This window comes from Vipera berus (genome assembly GCF_964194415.1).
Source record: "Vipera berus genome assembly, chromosome: 1".
In the NCBI taxonomy this organism is placed as follows: Eukaryota; Metazoa; Chordata; class Lepidosauria; order Squamata; family Viperidae; genus Vipera; species Vipera berus.
The window spans coordinates 162,310,872-162,336,110 of NC_138202.1; the positions used below are offsets into that span (position 1 = coordinate 162,310,872).

At 40.1% G+C, this 25,239-nt stretch overlaps 1 protein-coding gene across 7 annotated transcripts; it reads left to right on the forward strand.

Annotated features, from left to right (window-relative positions):
- Positions 1 to 485: 485 nt before the first annotated feature.
- HNRNPA3 (heterogeneous nuclear ribonucleoprotein A3) lies at positions 486 to 22,714 on the forward strand. Of its 7 annotated transcripts, none has more exons than XM_081313617.1 (16): positions 509 to 568; positions 4,348 to 4,451; positions 9,002 to 9,124; positions 9,975 to 10,121; positions 10,245 to 10,455; positions 11,973 to 12,062; positions 12,151 to 12,243; positions 12,335 to 12,412; positions 14,982 to 15,119; positions 17,063 to 17,188; positions 17,476 to 17,547; positions 17,634 to 19,084; positions 20,960 to 21,017; positions 21,763 to 21,824; positions 22,170 to 22,273; positions 22,551 to 22,714. In XM_081313617.1, the coding sequence occupies exons 2-11, from the start codon at positions 4,389 to 4,391 to the stop codon at positions 17,529 to 17,531; spliced, it is 1,125 nt and encodes a 374-aa protein (XP_081169743.1). In that variant the 5' UTR covers positions 509 to 568; positions 4,348 to 4,388; the 3' UTR covers positions 17,532 to 17,547; positions 17,634 to 19,084; positions 20,960 to 21,017; positions 21,763 to 21,824; positions 22,170 to 22,273; positions 22,551 to 22,714. The 7 variants fall into 7 exon arrangements, with proteins under 7 accessions (XP_081169749.1, XP_081169743.1, XP_081169745.1 ...); XM_081313619.1 differs by having other exon boundaries at positions 22,222 to 22,273; XM_081313618.1 differs by having other exon boundaries at positions 17,634 to 18,807.
- The last annotated feature ends 2,525 nt before the right edge of the window (positions 22,715 to 25,239 follow it).

A 25,239-nucleotide genomic window follows, 5' to 3' on the forward strand; every position in this document is an offset into this window, starting at 1 on the left:
GGTCTAAAGCAGGGGTAGGCAACCTCGGCTCTTTTATGACTCATGGACTTCAACTCCCAGAATTCCTGAGTCAGCATAGCTCATGGACTTCAACTCCCAGAATTCCTGAGTCAGCATAGCTGACTCAGGAATTCTGGGAGTTGAAGTCCATGAGTCATAAAAGAGCCGAGGTTGCCTACCCCTGGTCTAAAGGGAGGCGCCGCAAGGTGACGGACAGCCGCGCGCACCAAGCGCGCGCGTGGAATTCTCCTCCCAGCTTCTACCGTTGCGCTCTTTCGTGGCAACCCCCCTCCCGCTCTTTCCTCTTCAGGTAATCGATGACACGACCACCTGGTCCTCCCGCCGGCCCCGCCTTGTGAAATACTATGCCGTACAAGTAGTTCGTAATCAAAATTATAAAATTGAAAGAGCCCCTCCTCCTCCTCCTCCTCTGCCCCGGTTTCCTGGCCGTCGAGCCCGCCTTCCTCTCACGTGCCCTCGTTTCCTCTGACCCGCTCCTCCCACCTTCTTCCTCTCGACTCCATATTGAGGCTGAAGGAGGCAAAAAAACCCCAGTCACAAAATGGAGGTAACGATGCTCGGCGTCGCGCGGGAAGAGCGACGGGCAAGGGGCTCCGCCAGCAGCGGACCCCGGAAGATGGCTAGGCGCGGCAGACGAAGCAAACGAGCGCGGGGGGGCCTGGCTCCTTTCTCGAGCCGGCTCGCTTCTCTGCCTTCCCCAGCTTAGCCGCGCGACGTCTCCGAAATGGCGCAACGAGGGGGAGGGGGAGGAGGAGTAAGGCTTGGAGTGAGGAAGGCGGCTGTTTCGGCCGCCATTGTGACCCCGCGCGGGGGGACACCACAGAGGCTGAGCTCCAGCGAAAGCAGCCGCAGTACAGCGGGGGGGGGGTGAGGGGTGGAGGGAAGAATCGTCAGCGGGGCCCGTTAGCTCTAAATTTGAGGCAGCCGACCTAGTTTCCTTGGAGGGATGGCTGGGGCTAACAGAGGATACAAGCGCGCGCAGTAGAGACGACGCACGTGCAGATCCCGCCGCCGACTCGTAATTTATTTATTTATTTTTATTTATTTAGATTTATATACCGCCCTTTCCCGAAGGACTCAGGGCGGTTTACAGGGCATTTAAAAAAGAAAGTCAATACAAACATTAAAACAAATTAAAAAAAAGATTAAATAAAACCCTGAGAAAATTAAAAACCCAGTTAAAATTAAAATTAAAAAAAAATTCTCAGCCTGGGCCAGAGAGCTCGAAGAGCCAGGTCTTCAGGTCCCGGCGGAATGAACGGAGGTTGGGGGCAGTCCTAAGCTCCGCAGGCAGCTGGTTCCACAGGGCAGGCGCACGTAATTGTGCAGGGTTTGGTTAATCCCTTAGGAAAACGTTTCCCTTTTACAACTGCGTGTGATATTTTTGCAATCCACGAGCAAATCCCTTTGAATTAGGATCCCTAAATATGAAATGTTGAACGCTGCTTCTGGTCGTTGAAAACATGCTAAATATTGCACAGTTAAGATTTCTGTCTGGGACGTCTCTTTTATCCCCACCCCAACCCCGCGTGGAGTGATACTTTGGGTACGTCGCCAACTCACCGCGAAAATAATACCATAGGTGCTAGGGTTAGTTTTCTGTTTAAGCAGTCCTTTCTGGTAGGATTTGAATGGTTTCGATATGAAAGCCATTGGGCTTCTGATCGTTCTTAAAAGTGGTGCTGGATCACAATGTATTTGTTTGGAGTCAGTTTTTTTTCTTCTTCTTGAAGCTATGGGTATGAATTTTGCTGGTTCAGATAACCACAATTCTATCTCAGGTTTAATGAACATTTTCAATCTTTAGATTCTTAAATGACTAATATCCAAACCTAAGTTCTGTTTTGTAATTACATAAACGTGAATGTTCATACTATACCTGATCCTGTTATGTCTTTGAGTGCTCTCCACGCTTGTAAGTACCACAGGATTAGTGTACAGTAATTAAATCCTGCTCTTTTTGAATCCAGATGTGACATAAAAGTCAGTAAACTGTATATAATAAGATTACACTGTAGACTAGATTAACTTTCTAGACCCTTTAATTCTGTATTTAATTTATCCTCATAGCTACAATTTTAAAAGTTTTTTTTGCCTCTGTCACATAAATTGCCAAACTATTCAATTTTAGGAAATCATTAACCTACACACGTCTAAATTGCAGAAGAACAGACAGCTCTGGTTATATGTTACCAATTTATTTGAGAAATGTGCCCCTCAGTTGAGTTCCAAGTAGGCAGAAGTATACTATGGTTGAACCTAAAACACTTCATTTTGAAAATAATCATAATTTGGGGCATAAAATGTACAAATTGTTTTAATTGTCAAAGGATTCAACTAGTGAACAGTCTTTTTCAACAGCAATTCAGGGTCAGAAGATTACTTTCGTATTATATTTTTAACACTGAAGATCAGTGATCTAAGGTTCTAATCTAGCTGCTTGTTTCTTGCTGAAATCAGCTGTGTGGGACTCTGCTGGGGCTTGCTATTGTGTGTTGTTTCCAGGCTTGCATTCTCTATCTTTGCTTTTCCAAATTATGATTTGGGAACCTGTGTCAGCAACTGATGCTTCTGTGTCACCTATAGTTTTGAAGGAAAAAACAGAAAGGGCCTTTCTTGTATTTCTTGTTTGATTTTTCTTTTTCTGGCCTTGTAGAAGGCAGAGTTTCCTATATACATTAGTAGAAAAGCCCACAGTTTTAAAATTCTATCTACACATTTTTAAGTGGGCAGATATAATATGAAGGCAAAATGGATTCGAAAAACTGTCCAAGTTATATCCCATTTTAATCTTTTTATTTCAAGAAAAGTTTTGTATGCATATCAGAATCTTAGCAAAAAAAGAGAGCAGAGAAAGTATGCAAAAGTATGTTGAAACCCAAGAATACTTTTAATTGGAAAAGGTGTTTTTTGTGATTATACCAGTCTCAATTCTACTTTTAATTCAATTACTTCAGGACTATTGCAAGCAATTATTTTAGCTGAATGCAATTTTATCAATTTTAGATTCAGCTCACTCAAATCTATAGTCTTTGGGTAATATGTTTTTTGTACAGTTTTTATAACCCTTCCCAATGCAACATTTTTTAAAAGAGATAATAGAAATATCTCTGATGGACACCAGAAACGTTCAGACCTGGTTAAAAGAATGATATATGGGTAGGACAACTCTATGAAATACCAGAAAAGATGCTCAAACCTCTAAAGGCAAGGAGTTCCAAAGAATAGAGACTAACAAAGAGGACTTGCCACCTGACCTTATCTCCATGGTGGCAGTGTTAGAATGTGGTATTTCAGGCTAATTCTGCTGAGTGCCCACTGCCAGCAGTTCAGGTCTCACCAGCTCAAGGTTGACTCAGGCTTCCATCCTTCCAAGGTTGGTAAAATGAGAACCCAGATTGTTGGGGGTAATAGGCTGCCTCTGTAAACCACTTAAAGAGGGCTGTAAAGCACTATGAAGTGGTATATAAGTCTAAGTGCTATTGCTATCTCCATCACTTCACATAGTGTGAAGGCCTTTTTGAGATATTCTTATCCAACAGTTAGGTTCACCCCTCTGAAAGCAGCACCTAATAACTTGGTGCAGTGGAAGTGCTGTTTTTAAATGTGAAACATGTTAAATAATTTGTTAACTACTTAATAATTTTGGCCAGTGAAATACTAGTGCCCAGTTACAACTGCATTTAAATGGTGCATTTTAATTAATATATATGTGAACAAGTTATTGAGCACTTACATGCCCAAGCTTGAATTAAGATGTTCTTAAGGAAAATAGTGAAAAGCTTCTTTTCCAAATGCTCAAGATAGCTTTCAAAGCATTGCTATAGCAAAAGCCTTAAAGTACTATATTAGTAACCCCTCCCAGATCTAGAATAGCACAGTCAAGAGTAATATCCAGGGAATAGGGTGTTTATAAACTGAGTAAAATGGAGATGCTCTTGATTCTCTCCCCCCTGGTGGGATTTGCTTCTTTAGTCCCTATGATGAATGCAAATAAATATAGTATCTATTTAGAAACAATTTTAGTCTATTCTTATTGCATAGTTTTGAATACAGTTTAATTGGCTAGCAGTTCATTTTGCTATCTTTATGGCATATGATGATGAACATGCTTGTTTTTTCAGTTGATACTCCCTGTATTTTTATTTAAAAATATATTTCATCAGTTGATAATAGAAGCCCATCCTTTTTTACTTATTCTCTCATACAGTAACATTATTTAAGCTAAAGTGGCTCCAATATGTTGTCCATTGAAAATTAGGGCCCCTTTATTTTGTATGAGAGTAAGGAGAAAACTCACAGGAACTCGTACTACTTGTTACCTAGGTTAAAAGGAGCAACTGAGTCAGAACACACTCACTCCCAAAATGGCGTGTAAAGAGGAGAGAGAGGCTGAAGATTACAAGAGAAGGGGAAGAAGATCCTCACAGGTGGAATATTTTTATGATTTTAGCTTTTTTTACTTGAGTTAACTGGAGTCAGTTTTTGCTTGCTGCTGCTTTGATCAGTCTTTGTGGCTCAAATTTCACATTGCACTACTCTGTTCTGCTTCGCTTTTGAAAAGACAATATTCTTTCCTTTTCCTTTTCCCTGTATAAATGCTTACAGTAAGTTCAGTATTATATGTAAAATTCTATAAATTAATATATTACTGTAAAGGGAATAATTTAAAAACTAATATCTAAATAAATCTTAAAATTGTAGTTAAATTATTAAAGTCCAGAAACAGGCAATTCCTGGTGGTTCTGACTGCTTGGATGGGCATGTCTAGTTGACTAAAATCCAAGTTGCATTGAGATAACTACAGGTAGTTCTCGACTTACAACAGTGCAAAGTTACAATGGCACTGAAAAAAGTGTCTTATGGCCATTTTCACACTTAACGGTTGTTGCAGCATTCCCATGGTCATGTGATCAAAATTCAGATGCTTGGCAAATTGACTCATGATGGTTGCAATATTCTGGGTTCCTGTGCTCGCCTTTTGCAACCTTCTGACAAGGAAAGTTAATGGAGAAGCCAGATTCACTTGACAACCGTGTTACTCACTTAACTGCAAGATTCACCTAACAAATGTTTCACTTAGCAACAAATTTTGGGGTCAATTGTGGTGGTACATCGAAGACTGTCTGTATTGCTGCTATTGCATCAATATTGTTCCATAAAAACTAGAACATTGAGAATTAAAATTTTACATTCTTTAAAAAAGTACATTGTTTCATTTGGTAAACTGAATCTAGACTCAAGAGTTGCTTATTGCATCATTCAAAACTAGTTCAAATGCAGCTCTGAATTGATCAATTAGCTTCACTTGAATACACACCTGAATCTTTGGGTTATGTAATATTTATGTATGTTCAGCAATTAAGCTGTTTTTGAGCACTATTGCCATCTGTTGAAAATTAACTATAGAAATTGTAATTATTAACAGTGTTTAAGCAAATAACATTCAAAATATTAGAAGTAATCAATATATGCTTTAAAGAATGGAACTTTAAACTCCTATAATTGAAGATTCCTTCTTATATTCATTACGATTTCCATCTTATAACATGGTTATAAGGAACTGCAGGGACTTGCTACTGTCAATAGACAGATGGCTTGTATAACCCTCATAAATGTATCTTAAGGGATTAGGGAGAATTAGAACAGATACAGTGGTAGTTCTTGATAAAATTGTAACTGTCCAGACTTACTTTTAGTTTATTTAGTGGAGCCTTTATTTCCCTTGTAGTGTTGAATTAAATAGAGATTATCGAAACATAGAAAACTGACGGCAGAAAAAGGCCTAGTGGTCCATGGCCTTTTCCATCTCTAAGAAAGAGATTGTTGGGGCTAGCAATTTGGTAAGGAAAGGCTTTAGAATTAAGAGTCATGGAGACCTTTTACTGCTTTACAACAGGTGATATATTCTTGTTCTTGTGTCAGGGAAAGATTAAAGTATACAAGCAGTGTTTGACTCATTATAAATGCAACTATGCAAAGGGGAAATGTAGGCTAGCTGTTTTGTCAAGTATGGCCATTGATTACAATTGAAAACATAGGAGATCAGAATAAACATTTTAGCTAGGTTATTAAGGCTATTCACATTTCAATGTTTAGTTTCCATTATTCAGATACTAATTAAAACTCCCTTGAAGTCAGCTGTTGTGATAAAAATCAAATAGTTTTACAACTCAAATGCAGGTTTTTTTCCTATTATTTGTGCCTTTATTAGACACACCCTATTTGATTCGCTGACAAAATGACAGTTAAATAACTTCCTCCTTCCTTTGCAATCTTAGAATTTGAGTTAATGACTTCAGTCTTTTAAAATGTGCTGTTACTGAAGCAGAAAAAAATTGTGATCTGTTTTGATAATTACCAATTAATCTGATTAATTCAAAGAAATGTACAATTTCTAATATGCACATTGAACTTAATGATAGCAAATTTATGTTTCTCTTGGTGAATTGTTTCAAATGAAGAGTTGCTAAACAGGGAAGTGAGAATGTTAATATGAAAAATATTTTAATCCATTACCTGGATTTATCCATTTGTAACTAGTGATATGTTTGGAAAGAAAATGTATTAAACTCTGCACACATTCTCTTCAAGGTCTGTTGTTTCATTCTGCCCACATGAGACTGTTTTCAGAGAGAAGGATCCATAACTGTTCATCTGCTCTGAATTCTATTAGTCTAGAATTTGGAGCAAATCCGGAAGTTCTGGATAGAGCAGAGGTCCCCAACCTTTTGGGCACCAGGGACTGGTTCCGTGGAGAGAGGTTTTCCACGGACCAGAGAGTGCGTGATTTTATGTGCTGCCTGCATGCCACAGATGGGGCTTTGCTTGTTCGTGAGGACTGGTTGCTGGCATGCCGCAGCCTGGTACCAGTCCACGGACCAGGTGTTGGGGACCCCTGGGATAGAGGAAACAAGATTTTCAAATTGAGAGACTGGACTAGGAAACTATTGAACAGCAGCAAGGAGAGAGAATAATTTCTGACTTTTTATTGCTTTTTTGTGATATGTAGAAATGAAAGGCCAGATTCTTTAAACACTCAACCTAGTGTTTAAAGAAGTGTAGTCCCCATCCTTTTTGGCAGCTTGGCACTGGCGGGTTGCCATCAAGTAAAAGGATGTGCAGTTTCTATAGCCTGGGATATATTTATTTTAAAAAGTTCCATCTGTGGTTGGCTGGTTGCCATCTATCCCTCCATCTTAACTAATATGGAAGATATAAGTCAGTGATGGTGAACCTTTTGGGCTTGGCATATCAAAAATTCAGAAAATGTATAATTTGACTGCTGACGTGGTCTCCACCATGAACGAAAGAAACAATTCTGTATCTCTCCATTATCTAGGCTGCCATGAACAACAGCACTCACAGAACCGAGACTAGGTCTGAAGTAGAAGCCCAAGTCTCATCTTCAGTCCTTGCACCTCTGCTGCCACTCAAAAAACCGGCCTTGCCCCATTCCCTAAGAAGCACAAGCCTTGAAGAATTGTGTGATTGCCCCATAGCCCAGCATTGTCCAAGAATTGCCATGCATAATTTACTTTCAGGCGGTGCTCTTTTTCTGTTGACAGGCCCTTGTGGCCTATACAAGGCTGCTGGGTTGCATGACACCTTCATTTATGAAGCATCTTCATAGAATGCTCTTCCACTGCCTCCAAAAACTGTGTGAAAGCATGCCCTGTTTTTTGCATGATTTTTAGAGGCTCTGGAGGCATGTCCTCGACACTGAAAATTGTGTGAGAATAGGTTATGCTTTCAAGAATTTTTGGTGAACACTGTCACCCAAAACAATCTGACATGTCACCTTTGACATGCATGTCATAGGTTCTCCATTTCTGATCTACGTTGTTGGTTTTTTTCAGTCCAGGGCATTACATCCAAAGTTGGCATCAGTCACTCAATTCTAAACCAAGCAAAGCATGTGGAATGCAAATATTTCACACTGCGCATGGGTTGTCTGGAAGCTCAAAATCATATAGCAATTGGAAATATATTTCCCTGTGTTTCCCTTTCATCTTGCTTTCTGTACTATCAGCCTGTCTGGCAATTCCAGCTTTGGTTCTTTTTGTCATCAGCAGGCGGATTACTAAGTGACTTGGGGAGATGGCTTAGAAGTACTCTTTCCCCACTTTTTCCTCCCTTGCATAGAGTCTAGGCAGATACCACCTCCTCTATAGCATGGCTTATGCAAAGCCATCTTTGCTTTTCCCCACAGTACCACTTTGTTCAACATTGATTTCTTTGCGGTGGCACCAGCTACTTGATGCTGTGAGGGATACTCGATGCTTGCACTGTGTGGGACAAGCTAGCTTTGCAGAAGACATGACTTGGGGGAGAGGAAGGATGCCTAGGACTCAAAAATCTGGGACAAATGCATACATTGGTACAGGAATAAAAGCTGAAATAGCATCTGATGTGTGAGCCATCATGGGCCTTACAGAAAAACTCCGCAGGCCACAAATTTGAGATCCCTGGAATAGTATGACTAGAACCCAATAGCTTTTAACTTTGTTAGAATGTTTTGAACAGAATAGTATGAACATTGCAAAAAAAATTGGAATCTTGCTAAGTTTTTTTTAAAAAAAAGATTAATAAAATTTTCTAAGTATGGTCCTTTAATCATAGCTAGATAGAATGTAATGAAATTCTAGCATCAATAACCCTTTGTATGGAAATAAAGTTTTTTTATAAACAGGGATATTGGCAGTTTTACTGTACTTGTGATTCCTTTTCTACTTTTCATAAGTCATAGATTTCAGTTGGACAAAACTTAAAGCAGTTATGAATAGAATTGTAGCCTCAGATTATAGCTGTATGTCCACATGTTAGAAAGTAAGTACGTAAGTGCATTTGTATCATACTAAGCATATAGCTATAGAAGCAATAAGTTATTTAATAATTGCAAACTGTATGGAGAAACAAATGTGAATTTCTGAGTAGCAGTATGAATCTAGTGCAGATTTTGAAACTCTTCTTTTTTCAGGGTCATGATCCTAAAGAACCAGAACAATTGAGAAAGCTGTTTATTGGTGGCTTGAGCTTTGAAACAACAGATGATAGCCTAAGAGAGCACTTCGAAAAATGGGGCACGCTCACAGATTGTGTGGTGAGAAATTATAACATTTGTATGTCTGTGCATTTGGGAAAAACCCATACACTAGTCCAGGGGTCAGCAACCTAAAAAAGGAAAAGAGCCACTGGGAACCGGTTCCATCACAAATTTAAAAAAGTGGGAGCCGCGTGCGTGTGTCCATGCATGCGCAAAAAGTTTTTTTGCGCATGCGCGGACACACGCGGTTGCCATTTTTTTAAAAAAAGTGAGATGGAACCGGTTCCCGGTTGCCCGATGGCGACGGCCCGTCTGCAAAGCTGCCGCTTTCAGCAGCTTTGCAGACGGGCCACGGCAGCTTCTTCAAAGAGCCGCGCCCCTGCCCATTCTGAGAGGTGCGCGCGCACCTCTCCGAACGACCGGAGGTGCGTGCGAACGACCGGAGGTGCGCGCGCACCTCCCCAAACCTTTGGAGACCTCTCCAAAGGTTTGGGGAGGTGCACGCGCACCTCCGGTCGTTCGGAGAGGTGCGTGCGCACCTCTCAGAATGGGCAGGGGCGCTGCTCTTTGAGGAAGCTGTAGCGGCCCTTCTGCAAAGCTGCCGAAAGCGGCAGCTTTGGAGACGGGCCGCTACAGCTTCCTCAAAGAGCAGCGCCCCTGCCCGTTCGCGCGGAGGTACGCGCGCACCTCTCCAAAGGTTTGGAGAGGTGCGCGCGCACCACTGCCCGTTCAAAGAGGTGCGCGCGCACCAGGCGGCTGGGAGCCGCAGGAGACGGCTCAAAGAGCCGCATGCGGCTCCGGAGCCGCGGGTTGCCGACCCGTGCACTAGTCAATAGGATTAGAGCATTAGATTTTAAACAAAAAAAATGTTTCAATCAGCATTCTCTGTATTATATATTTCTTGAAGGTGATGAGAGACCCACAGACAAAACGGTCTCGGGGCTTTGGTTTTGTGACCTATTCTTGCGTGGAAGAAGTAGATGCTGCAATGTCAGCTCGACCACATAAAGTTGACGGCCGTGTGGTAGAGCCAAAAAGAGCCGTTTCTAGAGAAGTAAGTAATTGTTAAAATGTTACATCTTGATTATACAAATGTTTGCTTTCTTCTAAATGTATTTTTCAAATATTGAACTAATTTAAAAGTTTGAAATACTAAATTTAACTTAAAATTTCATAGGATTCTGTGAAACCTGGTGCTCATTTAACAGTGAAGAAAATATTTGTTGGTGGAATTAAAGAAGACACAGAAGAATATAATTTAAGAGAATATTTTGAAAAATATGGCAAAATTGAAACCATTGAAGTAATGGAAGACAGGCAGAGTGGAAAGAAAAGAGGTTTTGCCTTTGTGACATTTGATGATCATGATACAGTAGACAAAATTGTTGGTATGTAGTATTTTGTCTTTGTAGTAACTTCTGTTCAATAAATATTGATTTATACTATGTTTTAATAAACAAAGAACTTTTCATTGTAGGAATAGTATAACAGTTCAGTGTTTTAAAAGATTGTACCTTGTAGCCCCAAATTCAATTCTTGACTTTTTTTCTCATGTGGTTTTAATTTAGTTCCTACAGTTTCAAATATCTAACAGTTGTTTATTCACAAGCAAATGTTTGACTCCATCATTTCCATTACCTAGAGCTTTCTTGAATTTTTCCAATATACTTAAATGTCTGCCTGGGAGGCAGTATGATAGTTAATATTTCTCATATAAATTATATTATTCTCAGTTCGCTTGTTTGCTGTTATTGGTACACAGAAATCCACTTTAGTACCTGGTTGAATTTCCCAAACTAAATTGAACAGCCTAACTTTAGCAGAATGTAAAAAACATTTAAAAAAAAAACAACAACCCTGATTCCAAAGGAAAGATATGCTATACTTACAACAAGAGAAATAAGTAGGGGAATGAATTTGAGAGATTCCAGCTCAAGTGATTGTTAATTACACAAAGACAGGTTGGATTGAGGTCAAAGCTCTAATTACAGTTTCAAATTTTAAAATATCTTTATTATATTAAATAACAATAAAATACAAACTAGCATGAAAGAAAAAAGGAAGGAGATAAAAGGATAAAGTTTAAAAGTAACAAAAAAGTAAATATTGATGGACCAGAAGCAGGGGTCTTCAAAATTGGCCCTTTTATGACTTGTGGACTTCAAATCCCAGAATTCCTCAGCCAGCATGCTTGTCTGAGGAATTCTGGGAGTTGAAGTCCACAAGTCATAAAAGGCCCAAGTTTGAAGACCCCTGATTTAGTATAATTGGGTCATTACTGAGGAAAGCACAAAAGAAACTGAAGGAAAAATTGTTTGACAAACCAGATATTCCCTAAATCCAAGAACTCTTAGCTCTGTTGCAACAAGATTTGCCAATCTAATAGCTTCCTACTTGTACAAGCAGAATTTTATCTGTACTCTACACTCATTCAACTGAGTTGGGCTGATTGGAAAGCACCAGCCTCTGGTTCCTCATTGTCATGTTTTGCTTGCTTGCTACTTGAGCTCTTTTACTTCTCTTTAAAATTCTCTTGGGTCCACATATTCTAGGGAGAAAAGGAGGAGGAGGCAAGCTGATTGGAAACCAGAATTCTGCTTTTTTTCTACCCAGAGTTGCAAGGCAAACCAAGCCAGATTAGAGATCAAAACAATTTTGACTCAGTTTAAAGTTAAGAGATAAAAGTCTAGATAAATTACTTTGCAAGTGTTTGTGGATAACCTAGAAAATGAAGAGTTTTCATCATACTTTTAATTACCTATGGATAGGAGAGTCAGTATAGGTTCTTTATTTTATGTTCCTGTTTGTTTTGATTGTTTTGGTATATTTTACAATATTTTGCATAAATCATTACTGAGCAGATTGCATATTTTCATAGTATTACTTATTTTGAAATTTATTTTAGTTCAGAAATACCACACTATAAATGGACATAACTGTGAAGTGAAGAAAGCTCTCTCCAAGCAAGAAATGCAGACTGCAACCGCACAACGAAGTGAGTTTTACTCAGTAGGAGTCCAAAATACAGCAATTATGCTATCTACAAACACTATTAGGCATTTACTGTGTTGTTTTTATTTAAGGTCGTGGGAGTAGTTCAAGCAACTTCATGGGTCGTGGGAATTTTGGAGGCAGTGGTGGAAGTTACAACAGAGGTGGAAGTTTTGGTAGTAGAGGTACATGTTAGTTCTTCCCAGTGTCCTTCCAAGATGCTATTTTACACTGTCGTTGATTTGTTCATAACATAATATTTTTGTTTTGCTTTAGGAGGCTACAGTGGTGGGGGTAGCAGCAGCAGTAGAGGAAGCTTTGGCAGCGGCGATGGATATAATGGTTTTGGTGATGGTAAGCATGGTAGTGCAAATACCACTTGCATAATACCTGAGATGTGTAACTTTCAATAGCTTGGTTACACTGGTGTCAAAATGATTTCAATCCAGAAGTGGACCTAGCAAGGATCAGATTGGAAAAGGTTTTTAAGGGATAACATTTTTTCTGTATAATTCCCCATTGCAACCACTCCTGTCCCTGGTATGAAAAGGGGTAAGACGTTATCATTAAAGAAAACTAAAGTATCATAATAGGACACATTTTTAGTAACTTATGGAATATCTTGACATAGGAAATGTTAAGGTATACAAAAATATACGAAATAATTACATGCTTGTAAGTCATTAGTAGCTTAACCCATTAATTTCAATGGAGCACAGTGTCATTGCTTTCAAAGCATGTGCTAAAATATGACCTAATGTCTTCCTACAGAATATTGCTTATGTTCATTTCATTTCATTTCATTTATTATATTTGTATACCGCCCTTCTCCCGAAGGACTCAGGGCGGTGAACAGGGCACATATAAAAATACAGAATACAAAAATTAAAAAAGAATTAAGAGCCCGAGCTAAAAACAGTAGAATAATATAAAAATCCCCAATAAAAACCCCAGCACATCCCCCATCAGGCCAGGCCGGCTTGTTCAAATAGGTAGGTCTTCAGACCGCGTCGGAAGGAGCGACGGTCAGGTGCCATCCGGAGCTCAACTGGCAGCTGATTCCATAAAGCCGGGGCGCCCACAGAGAAGGCCTTCCCCCTGGGGGCCACCAGCCGACATTCTCTGACCGGTGGCACCCTGAGGAGGCCCTCTCTGTGGGAACGCACAGGGCGGAGGGAAGTTGACGCCGGCAGCAGGTGATCCCTGAGGTACTCCGGACCCATGCCATGTAGGGCCTTGAAAACCATTACCAAAACCTTGAACCTCACCCGGAAGACAACTGGTAGCCAATGCAGCTCGCGGAGCAAAGGTGTAACATGGGAGTACCGGGAAACTCCCAAGACAACTCTCGCGGCTGCATTCTGTACCAGCTGGAGCCTCCGAGTGGTCTTCAAGGGAAGCCCCATGTAGAGAGCGTAGCAGTAGTCCAGACGAGAGGTCACGAGCGCATGAGTGACCGTACACAGGGCATCCCGGTCTAGATAGGGCTGCAACTGGCGCACCAGGCGAACCTGGGCGAAAGCCCCCCTAGTTACAGCTACTATATGATCTTCCAAAGTAAGCCGCGAGTCTAGGAGGACTCCCAAGTTGCGAGCCCTATCTACGGGGGGTAAAAACTCACCCCCCATGGAAAGAGGTGGAATATTCTGAATATCCCGGGATGCCGGTATGCACAGCCACTCAGTCTTGTCGGGGTTGAGTTGAAGTCTGTTCCTCCCCATCCAGACCCGAACCGCCTCCAGGCAACGGGACATCACGTCGAGGGCATCACTGGGGTGGTTTGGGGTCGAAATGAAAAGCTGGGTATCATCAGCATACTGATGATACCCAACTCCAAAACCACGAATGATCTCACCCAGCGGTTTCATATAGATGTTGAACAGAGGCGAGAGGACCGACCCCTGAGGAACTCCACAAACGAGAGACCTCGGGGTTGACCTCTGCCCCCCTGCCAACACCGACTGCAAACGTCCCAGGAGATAGAACCACTGAAGAACTGTGCCTCCCACTCCCAATCCCCTGAGACGCCGCAGCAGGATACCATGGTCGATGGTATCGAAAGCCGCTGAGAGGTCTAATAGGACTAGGACAGAGGAATATCCCCTGTCCCAGGCCCTCCAGAGATCATTCACCAGAGCGACCAATCCCGTCTCCGTGCTGTACCCGGGCCTGAAACCCGATTGGCACGGGTCTAGATAATCCGCTTCATCCAGGACCAGAGGGAGCTGATGCGCCACCACACTCTCAACAACCTTCGCAAGAAAGCAAAGGTTGGAGACCGGACGAAAGTTATTTAACACAGCTGGGTCCAAGGCAGGCTTCTTGAGGAGAGGTCTCACCACCGCCTCCTTCAAGACGGCGGGGAAACTACCCTCATTCAAAGAGGCAGATATGACCGCCTGGAACCAGCCTCGTGTCCCCTCCCGAGCTGCATACACCAGCCAGGAAGGGCACGGGTCCAATAAACATGTGGTGGAGCTCAATCTCCCCATAATCCTGTCCACTTCCTCAGGGGTCACAGAATCAAACTCCTCTCAGATAACATTGACAAGACCGCCCGTGTCCTGATCGTCAGACTCCACCCAGCTGGAGTCCAGACCGGTCCGAATCCGAGAGATTTTATCCGACAGATTTTGACCAAACTCCTCGGCACGACCCTGCAAGGGTTCCTCCCTCACCTCCTGATTAAGGAGGGAGCGGGTCACCCTAAACAGGGCGGCCGGGCGGTTATCTAGGTACTTCCATTTGTTTTGATAAACAGTTCTGATCAGCCAAAGGCATACGTGGTTGTTAATCAGGAATGATGCATGCTGCGAGCCAAAACATCTGAAATAAAGAGGCATTGCATAAAGTTGATTGATTTTATTTCCCAAGTTCCACTTCCTTTTTATTGATAACAAATGTTTCTTACATTTAATTCAAGGTGGAAACTATGGTGGTAGCCCTGGATATGGTGGCCGAGGTGGTTATGGTGGTAGCCCAAGCTATGGAAATCCAGGTGGTGGATATGGCGGAGGAAGTGGAGGCTATGATGGTTATAGTGAAGGAGGAAGCTTTGGAGGTGAGAAGCCTAAATTGCATTAGAATTATAAATATTTATAAATATAAATTTAATAAATAAAATTTTATCCTGATCATTAAAAATTTCAATAAAGCAATTTTTTACCTGTTGCTTCAAAACATCATGTAGGTTTTATTAAGAAAAAGGTTGTGCATTGTAAACTTGTTCTCAAAGTACACTTCCAGTGTTGTGAAATCACATTTGAAAAAATTTCTGAAGGACTCAGAGGCATGTTTCAATGCTTGCTATCATCTATGTTAGATTGGTAGCTTAATTTTCAAGACCTCCAATGCTAGCTGCTAGGGATATGGCATTGATTTTTTTAACCTGTATCTGTTTTATAAGTAGTCTGTTCTGTTAATTTTTCTGTAGCATTCTGTATTATTTTTTTAAAGGAGATATAAAGGGCATAGGGATTGGCCTTAAAGGACAGAAGGAAGAGCCACTGTTAGGTAGTAGTCAGATAAGCACCAGGGCCAGAAAATAATCTCACACCTGCCCCTACCTAGCTCAGATAAATTGGAAGGAGGAAGAAGCACATTCAGACATGCAAAATTTTCTTGCTATAGCTGTATAATAAAAGTAATACTGACCTTCATGGCATTTGTTTCTTAGTCTGATCTACATGTAGGATTAACAGTAGGTAAATGTCACATTTTTTGTGAAATTTTCCCCAGTACTATTTATATAGCAATAACACTTAAACTTCTATACCACCTCATAGTGCTTTAGAGCAGTCTCTGGGCGGTTTACAGTGTCAGTGTCATGGTTCCAACTAATGAAACACTTAAAGAACCTTCAGGCATTGTTTATTCTAAAAAGTCTATAATAATGAGAAGAAAGCGCCATGGCATGTTGAGATGCCAAAATCTGAATTCCCCTCCCTTCAGCACCTAATATCCGACACAGTTCCCTCCTCCAATTTGCAGTCATAATTCACATTCTCCAATCAGTTTGAAGGGCAAAGCTTCCCTTCTGTTCTTATTAAAAACAAGTGGGATAACATTCTCCTCTCCCCAGCTTCATCTAATTCTAAGAGCAAAACAATTTAAAGGAAAAGGCTGCCTCTTATATTGTCAAAGCAAAAACATCCAATGTTTGCAGCATTGACAGCATATTGCTTCCAAAAAACAATTCTCATTTTACCAACCTCAGAAGGATGGAAAGTTGAGTCAACCTTGAACCCCTTCAGGCTTTCTGTGAACAGAGTTTGCCTGTAGTACTGCAATACAATAGGCTGAGATGCATAGACACATAACTTCTGGATGCTTTAGAATTCTGACAGAATTGACCATGATGTGATTAGTTAGAAACCTGTTGAGTAGTTTTGCTCAAAAGTTTAAAATATCCCATAACATTCTTACAAGTTCGCTGCAGGGCACAGTTTGGGAACTACAGGGCATCATGAAAAAATTATGGGACACTTAGGGATACTTTGAACTGAGAAAATTTGGGAGTTTCTACAGTATATCAAGTCATCAGAAAGCCAGCTATCTGCCAGCTGGTTTATGGAGAGGCTGGTATGTCACTTTCTTACAGACTTGTTTTTTTTCCTTATTGAAAAAAACATACTTTGGTACACTTAAAGTGAAGCAGAAGGACACCCGTGACTTTTCTTCTTCCCAGTGTTCCTAAGGTTTATCATACCAAAGTTACTGGCTGGAACCAAATGTTGCTTGTTTCTTACCAGTGGGGAAAAGAAGAGAAACAATGACTTAATGACTTCTATTTTTGTAGCTAAAAACTGCATATGTTTCTATGATATACAGCTCACATTGTACATTGAAATTTCGTAGATTTGCCTTCAGTAAATCCCTAAAATGCATATGTTGCATATTAAATTGTATGTAATAGTGCTTCATTTATTTAATCTAGTGAAGTACTTTTGTAATTTCAAATTGTATAACAGACTTAATGAACGTAAAATTAAATGTCTCTTTTAGGCAACTATGGTGGCAGTGGAAGCTACAATGATTTTGGCAACTACAGTGGACAGCAGACTTCAAGTTATGGGCCCATGAAAGGAAGTGGCAGTTTCAGTGGCAGAAGTTCAGGCAGTCCCTACGGTGGTAAATGCAGCATTAAAATATATTTTTTATTTTTTTTATTTTAATTCCATTTATATCCCGCCCTTCTCCGAAGATTCAGGGCGGCTTACAAGCTTAGCAGTAGCCTTCATTCTATGTATACGCCTGCTTGTTAGGGCTTTCACACATACCCCAAGCGGCATTATTACAAAGTCAGCTTAATTGCCCCCAACAATCTGGGTCCTCATTTTACCTACCTCGGAAGGATGGAAGTCTAGGATCTTTCAACAAAAGCTTGAATATAAACGGTTATTATGCTCCATTTGTAGGTGGCTATGGGTCAAGTGGCACAGGAAGTGGCGGCTATGGTGGAAGAAGATTCTAAAAACTAGTGGATAATGGTATGTATGCTACAAATAAGTGTTTTTAATTAAGCTTACAACATTTATTTGAGAGTAATCTTTTTTTTTTATCCTGTATTCAACAGGCTACAGTTCTTAGCAGGAGAAAGCGAGGAGTTGTCAGGAAAGCTGCAGGTTACTTTGAGACAGTCGTCCCAAATGAATTAGAGGAACTGTAAAATCTGCCACAGAAGGAGCGATGAACCATAGTCAGAAAAGTTACTGCAGCTTAAACAGGAAACCCTTCTTAAGGACTGTTATAGCCACAGTTTGCAAAGAGTGCAGCTATTGATTTAATGCAATGTAGTGTTTAGATGTACATTCCTGACTTTTTTAATTTGTTGTTGTAGCTTTGTCTTTTCTTCATAAAATCAGGTATATTACCCTGTAAATTTGTGGTAGTGGTACCAGGAATTAAAAATAATTAAGGAACTTTTAATTTTTTTCAATACTTGTGTAGTTCAGTTTTTTCTTACCAAAACTTCTTTAAACAAAGAAATGTAGTTTTAGGGTATATTCTTGCTAGGAAAAAAAAATCAGTGCATTATAATCTGTATTAATTTAAACCAATAGAACTGCTGAACCATTTTAAATACCTTAATTTTTTTCTGCATATGTAACCAAATGACATGAGTTGCACATGCATAGGGAGAGGAAAGATGTTTGCATTAAAGCTTGTGTAGCTGTATAATTAGGACTGAGTCAATTTAAACCAATGCTTGTGAATGATAAAAGCTTTACTTTCAAATGAGAATTCCAGATATTTCTGGGCTGTGCATATAAATTTGTAGCATTTGTTTTTAGTTTAAACCTAAGTAAATAAGCATTGAAGAGATCTTTTAAAGTTTATTCAGTTTGCCTCCCACTTTGCTAATATATAAAGGAGCTACAAGAAACATTGGCAGAACAGGTTTCTGCCTTTTATAATTATTGAGACTCAGTTTCCCTCAAATTGCAAACAGATTAAATGCACACATATAATTGAATTAAAACTTTGAATCTAATAGCGTGGGTCTGTTACTTAGCTTACAGTTCTACAGTTTCATATGTATATATATATATATCTGCCCCCAAAATATAGGTTCATCTATAAAGGTGCCTAAGTTCTACTGTGTATAATTCTGTATGCCCCTTTCTATCTGATGCTAATTTGCAGCACAGAAACAATCTGAGTTCGTTGGAATAAGTATAACTCTTCTGAGCATGAATGCATCAAGATGTTTCACACATTTTCTAATGCCCTGATAATGGGTCTTGAAGGTAAAGGGAAAGAAATAGGAGCTAAATTGGTAGAACCTGTTGTTGCTAATGAGGGTCCTATGACTACAATTAAATAAATACTGTGCGTTGGAATGATTTGATAAAAATTATTAAAGTCACAATCATGACTGAGTTGTTTACTCCTTCACTTACCTAGATTTATTTACAGCCACGTTCCCTAATAATTTGCTATCCTTCTTAATCTGATCAGACTTCTTTTTGAACTATTGCCAGAGCAGTCCTTTCTGTCAGTACACATCCAGAAGAGTAGGGCACAGTGAGTAGAAGAAATTCAGACATTTTTCACCTCTTTCTTCTGTAGGTCAATAAGTTTAAGATAAACTTAATTCCAGTGTAGGAATTGATTGCTGAACAAATTGCTCAAGAATCAGACATGAAGTCATCATTGGGTATAGAATGCTATGGTTAAAATTTACTTTAAAACTATATATAAGGAAACATAGTGGTGCGATGGTTGGAATACAGTATTGCAGTCTAGCTCTGCCAAATGACAGCAGTTTGATCCTAACCAGCTCAAGGTTGACTTAGTCTTCCTTCCTTCCAAGGTTGGTAAAATGAGGAGCCAGATTGTTGGGGACAATATGCTGCCATTTGTGAACTGCTCAGAGTGTTCTAAAGCAACAGACTCCAACCTTTCAGACTTGATGACCCGGCCTAGGAGGGGGGCATGTGAATGGCAGGCACAAGCGTGTACAGCTCCCATTTGTGGGAGCGGTTGGGTGCACACACCACTCACATGAATGGAGCTTTGTGCATGAACGGAGGTTGTTTGTGCTCGAAGCTCCACTCAGACGAGAGGCAGCACTTGTGCGAACAGAGGCGGCTCTCGTGCAAAGCTCCATTCACACGAATTGAGCTTTGTGGCTAGCGGAACTTTGCACACAACAGCAAATGCCCTTCACTCGCACGAGTGGAGCTTCATGCACGAACGCACCCTTGCCTGCCACACGTGAGTGAAGCTTTACATACGGACAGTTGCCCATATCTGCCGCGGCCCAGTTTCAAACAGGCCACAGCCTGGTAGTGGGCCACGGCCCAGGGGTTGGGGATCTCTGTTATGAAGTACCATGGGGTGATATATAAGTCTAAGTGCTATTGCTACATGTGAACCCAACTCAAGAGTATCAGTCTCCCAAAAACCTACAGTTTCATATGAGTAAAGGTGGGAATGAAGTGTTCGTTTCTCGATGTGTCTTATCTCCAAGAAAGTGCATTCCAATAGTCCAGGAGTAGGCAACCTTGGCTCTTTTATGCCTCGTGGACTTCAACTCCCAGAATTCCTCAGCCAGCATGACTGCCTCAAGAATTCTGGAAGTTGAAGTCCAAGAGTCATAAAAGAGCCAAGGTTGCCTACTCCTGCAATAGTCAAAGCTTGTTGAAAGGGATTCAGCTGTTACTGTAGCGTTCTTATGTACTTGTCTTATTTTTTTAAATTTCTATGTCACCCATCTCCCTAGTAGAGTGACTCTGGGGGGACCTTACATTAGTACACACGTGCATTTCCTGTAAAGGTAGATCAGATACAACTCATCCCTTCTAACACTGAATTCAACAGCATAACTGGAGTAATCGGTTAAGAACGTTCAATCTGTTTTTAATGGAGATGGAATGACTCTTGATGTTATAAAGACAAAACACTAGTGTGTTAATCTTTTGTGAAAATGTGAAACTTGTAATCAGTGACTTAGACCTAGATCTCTGTGAATTCTGACAAGTAAAAGGAGTGTACAGTGAATAACCGGCATTAAAGATGTCTTAGTCGAAATGAGGATCAAACGAGATTCAGACAGGACTTCAGCGCCCAGGTCAGCAAAATGAAAGGACAAGGCAGCAACAGCTTCAACTTCCAAACAAGAGAAGGCATAAATATACTATGCTGATAGTGAGCAGCTTCCCCAAAATAGTTAAATCTGCCCGTCAGTGATGCAATAACGAAGAAAGTCTAGGAAGAGTTCTTCACCAATTGGAGTCTCCCCAGGTCATAGCTACTTGAGTTGGCCCAGTCGTAGGTCTAGCATTTAGACCTGAAAGGGGAGTAAGACTAGGTAAGGTTTGTCTCTAACACTTTCCATGAATTAAAAAATAATAATTCCTCTTTGAACGTGGTAAGAAAGATCTGTTTGACTTGCAGATTGTTGAAGAAACCTCTGTGACCAGAGGTGGATATCTTATTGGAAAACTTTGGCTTGGTAAGAATGTACAACACTGATAATTTCTTTTATTGTATTCCTGAGCTCTGAAAATTTTAGTTTTGGAGACCAGAACAAACTGGGTAAATGTGAAATATATTGAATAATTGTTGTATTCAAATCAATGTGGATGGGTATATTGAATCATCTAATTGGCATTTAGGTCTAACGTGTAGTAATAGCATGAATGGAATGGGGGGGAGGACTACTCTGAGCCTGAAACAAAACATTTTCAATATTTTGAGACGGATTTTTTTTTCCTGATGAAACAACATACCTTTGACCACTTTAGCATAGGAAAAACGGGTACTCCTTGAAACATGTTTTGCTCCCCTGCTTTCCTAGAACAAAAAGTTCCCATTGTTATTGTAGCAGAATATGGAAAGCAACGGAACAAATTATTTTGTTTTACTTTTGGGAAATCTTAAGAACAGTGATTGATTGCTTTTTGCTATTTCCATGCTCCTGGCATATAGCCTCTTAATGCTGTTGCCAAAATTTGGCAAGAATCGCTATTTTGGAGGGATAATTTCCCAGTAATTTGGGTAAGAAAGGTGTATGATGCATCACAGATTGTTGAACATACCTAATTGCGTACAGGCAAATAAAAAAAAACCACAACCTTTCACACAACCTGAAAATCCTGATTTTATTACTTATGTGATTTTTCAGTTAGAAAAGTAGCCAATATAAAGTTAGCATTGCTGGATTCCTATTGGTAATGTTTCTAATTGCCAAATTGCAGGCACGAAAATCAGTAACATGCTCACCTGGAATACTTGATGTGCCCTCTAAATTAATTTTCAGGTAACAAATCTTTAAAATGAGTTTCTGGGTTTTTTCTGTGTTTTTTTTTTGGATTTTTAAAATTCTATAAATCTTAATTGTGTAATACTGAAATTCATTTGCCTTATTCTGTTATTCTGCATGTAAAAGAATAGGATTGTGGTTCCAGATTGTCTGCCTTTTCTGGCTGTCAGCATCTCAGTTTAGCTTGCAAGTTATGAATTTATGAGTAGTTTACAATTTCTGTACCTATCTATAGTAGCATCAAATGTACAACTTGTTATGTTAAAAGTAAATAGGAACTGTGGCTAGCTGAAACTGAATATTAGAGAATATTTATGGACTGTGTCTTGCTATTAATCCTAGGACTATGAGTGGCAAAGAGCACCTATGCTCCCTTTTTGTCTTATGAAAACAGGGTTGAGGCTAAAATGGGTAATCTCAGCAATCCCCAGCAAGATGGAAATGGGGTGAGTGCGTGTGTTTCTCTGTGCCTCAAATTTGGATATTGATATTTTTATCGGTAAAAGAGTACCTGAATCCTGTATGCGCTCAGCTAAATATTTTCCCAAACAAGACGGACATTAACCAACTGCGTTTGGTGATGGGCTTTATATACATTATGATGCTAGAACAGTGCCAGCATTAGGATCTTACGGTTCTCAATAAACTTAGCAAAGTTATGATATTCAGTAGGTTACCACTGTTAATGTGCTAAATTGTTTGCTTTTATCTTCTGCTCTGCAGGATGACTAATCCTGAAGAAACAATCGTCTGTTTCCATAAATAGAAATTTTTGATTCTTCAATGGAACATGCATACAACTGATAGCTATGAGAGCAAAAATTGAACCATGTAATAATCAAATGCTTATAATAAAACAATTAATTACGATAGTTGATGAATCTGAATTCTAGTACTGGATCATCATTTATTTCTGCATTAAGCAACTGACTTGCATGATTTCTTCTGAATTGTTACGACGCAAAGTTGAAATATTTGAAGCCACTTAAAAGAATGTCGGATTCACGTTGCTCATTTAGTGCCACATGAAACAACAGGTTCTATGCAAATGTTTGGCTCTACCATAGGGGATATGTCTCGAGTTTAAGGTCACATCCTGCTAGAACAAAACTTCAGGGCATGCTTACATGAACAAGCACACTTTCATAATTTCTAGCTGACATGGATTAGTAATTTAGGTTGATAGGTCAGTGTACCGTGAATGATCTGAGAATGAAGAATACAAGCTACATACTTAGATTTGTATCACATTACAATTTTCCAATGTTCCTCTTTAATTTTGAAGCATGAGTAATTTTACAATGATGTATTTGTGCAATTTCACTGTAAAACAGTAATCAGATGCTTTTTAGGCAGGGGAACAGAGGCCAGATAGGCTTTTTTCTTCTTCCCTAAGTCTTCAAAGAATTAAGTATGAGATATAAAAAGCTGAAGACCCCAAACCACATAACTGACTTTCCATAAAACTACAGTTAAAACCCATGAGAATTGTAACCATTGCAGTGCTCTTTCAAATAAGGTAATCTATTTCTTTTACCACATAAAAGAGTGGCATTTTGTTCAATAAACTCTTCACAAAAATGCTATTTTTTTTCTTAATAGTAGAAAGATAAAGCAGTGCTAGTTTTAAGGTGAAAAAAGAACCCAATAAAAGTAAAAAATGGTGGAAAAGGAGGAACACTCATGAATGGATTAGAAGATACTGTATAACAAAGAGCTCTTGCTGTGGATCTCATTCTAAAGCCCTGGTTCTGTTCCAGTTCAGTGTAGAAGTCACTCGAGCCTAAATTAGCAACAACAAAATTGTACAACAAAGAGCTCTTTGCTGCTGTGGATCTCATTCTAAAGCCCTGGTTCTGTTCCAGTTCAGCGCAGAAGTCACTCGAGCCTAAATTAGCAACAACAAACTGGGACAATTTGCAATTTGCATCCTGATGCCACTTCCAATGCTAAAATCAGAGTAACATGCTCTCTCCCGTATTGAGTGGAGATGAAATCCACGTTCAAATCCTTCAAGCACAAAACCTGTTGGATGACCAATGATAGCTGTTCCCTTTACGCTGGACTGAATTTCATTACAGAAAAACAATGGGGTGAAATCTATTTTCAGTCAATCTTTCTGGCAAAGGGATTTGAGGTTTGTTTATTTTTTAACCTGATGCCATTCTAAATAGTCTTGAAATAAGATTTGCTTTGGCTGCAATCCTAAAAAGGTAAAGGTTCCCCCACACATGTGTGCTAGTCGTTTCCGACTAAGGGCCGGTGTTCATCTCTGTTTCAAAGCCGAAGAGCCAGCGCTTGTCCGAGGACGTCTCCGTGGTCATGTGGCCGGCATGACTAGACGCCAAAGGCGCACGGAACGCTGTTACCTTCCCACCGTAGTGGTCCCTATTTTTCTACTTGCATTTTTACGTGCTTTCGAACTGCTAGGTTGGCAGAAGCTGGGACGAGTAACAGGCGCTCACTCTGTTACGCGGCACTTGGGATTCAACCCGCCAAACTGCTGACCTGATCGACAGGCTCAGCGTCCTAAATGCTGATTATTCCCTTTAAACCCTTTGTGGTCCTGAGTATCAAGTGTATCTTGTCAGCACAGATCAGCTGAAAGGGGATGTTTCAAGTTTCCACACAATGGGATGTACAAGGAGGAGGGGTTTAGAAATGAACTGCTTGGCTCCCACAATCTGCCCCTCAAAGTCAGAATGGCTCCCTTCCCTATTAATATTTAGGAGGGCCATTAAAATGCTTGGAAAGAGAAGGGGATGACCAGCAGCAAGGATGAAGGACATAGTCACTGTGGGTGCATACTAGACCTGAAAGACTGGGCCAGGGGCAGATTGTCATGGAAATCGATGTGGTTGCTGAATTGACACCGAATTAATGGCACGTAATCATTTACAATACTTTTATGTAGATCCTTTGGGGATAAATGTTATATATCAAACTAAGGTACTGTCCATTGCTCCTCTCAAGAGACAACTGATCTTCAAAAAAAAAAGTTTCCTGAAAACTACCTCTTAGTATTGTGTTTTTTCTTCTTAGTTTTCTTCTGAAATATAGAATAAATAGCTGCACTCTGAAACTAAATTGCAAATGTGCTTAAAAGAATAAAATTGAATTGAATAACTGAGTTTATTTAAAGTCCAACTTTGCAAGGGTGCTGGACTTAAATCTAATGGTGCAGTTATTTGTCTAGTGCACCCAAACGGCAAAACTATGAATTATGACCGAGAGGTTATTTAACAGAACCATGCATGGGACCTTGGAGGTCTTCTAGTCCAACCCCATGCTCAAGCAGGAGACCCTATATCATTTCAGACAAGTGGTTGTCCCAATCTCTTCTTAAAAACCTAAAGTTTAGGATGACAAAGATCCCCCACTCATCAATAAAGCCTTGTTCAACTACCCAATC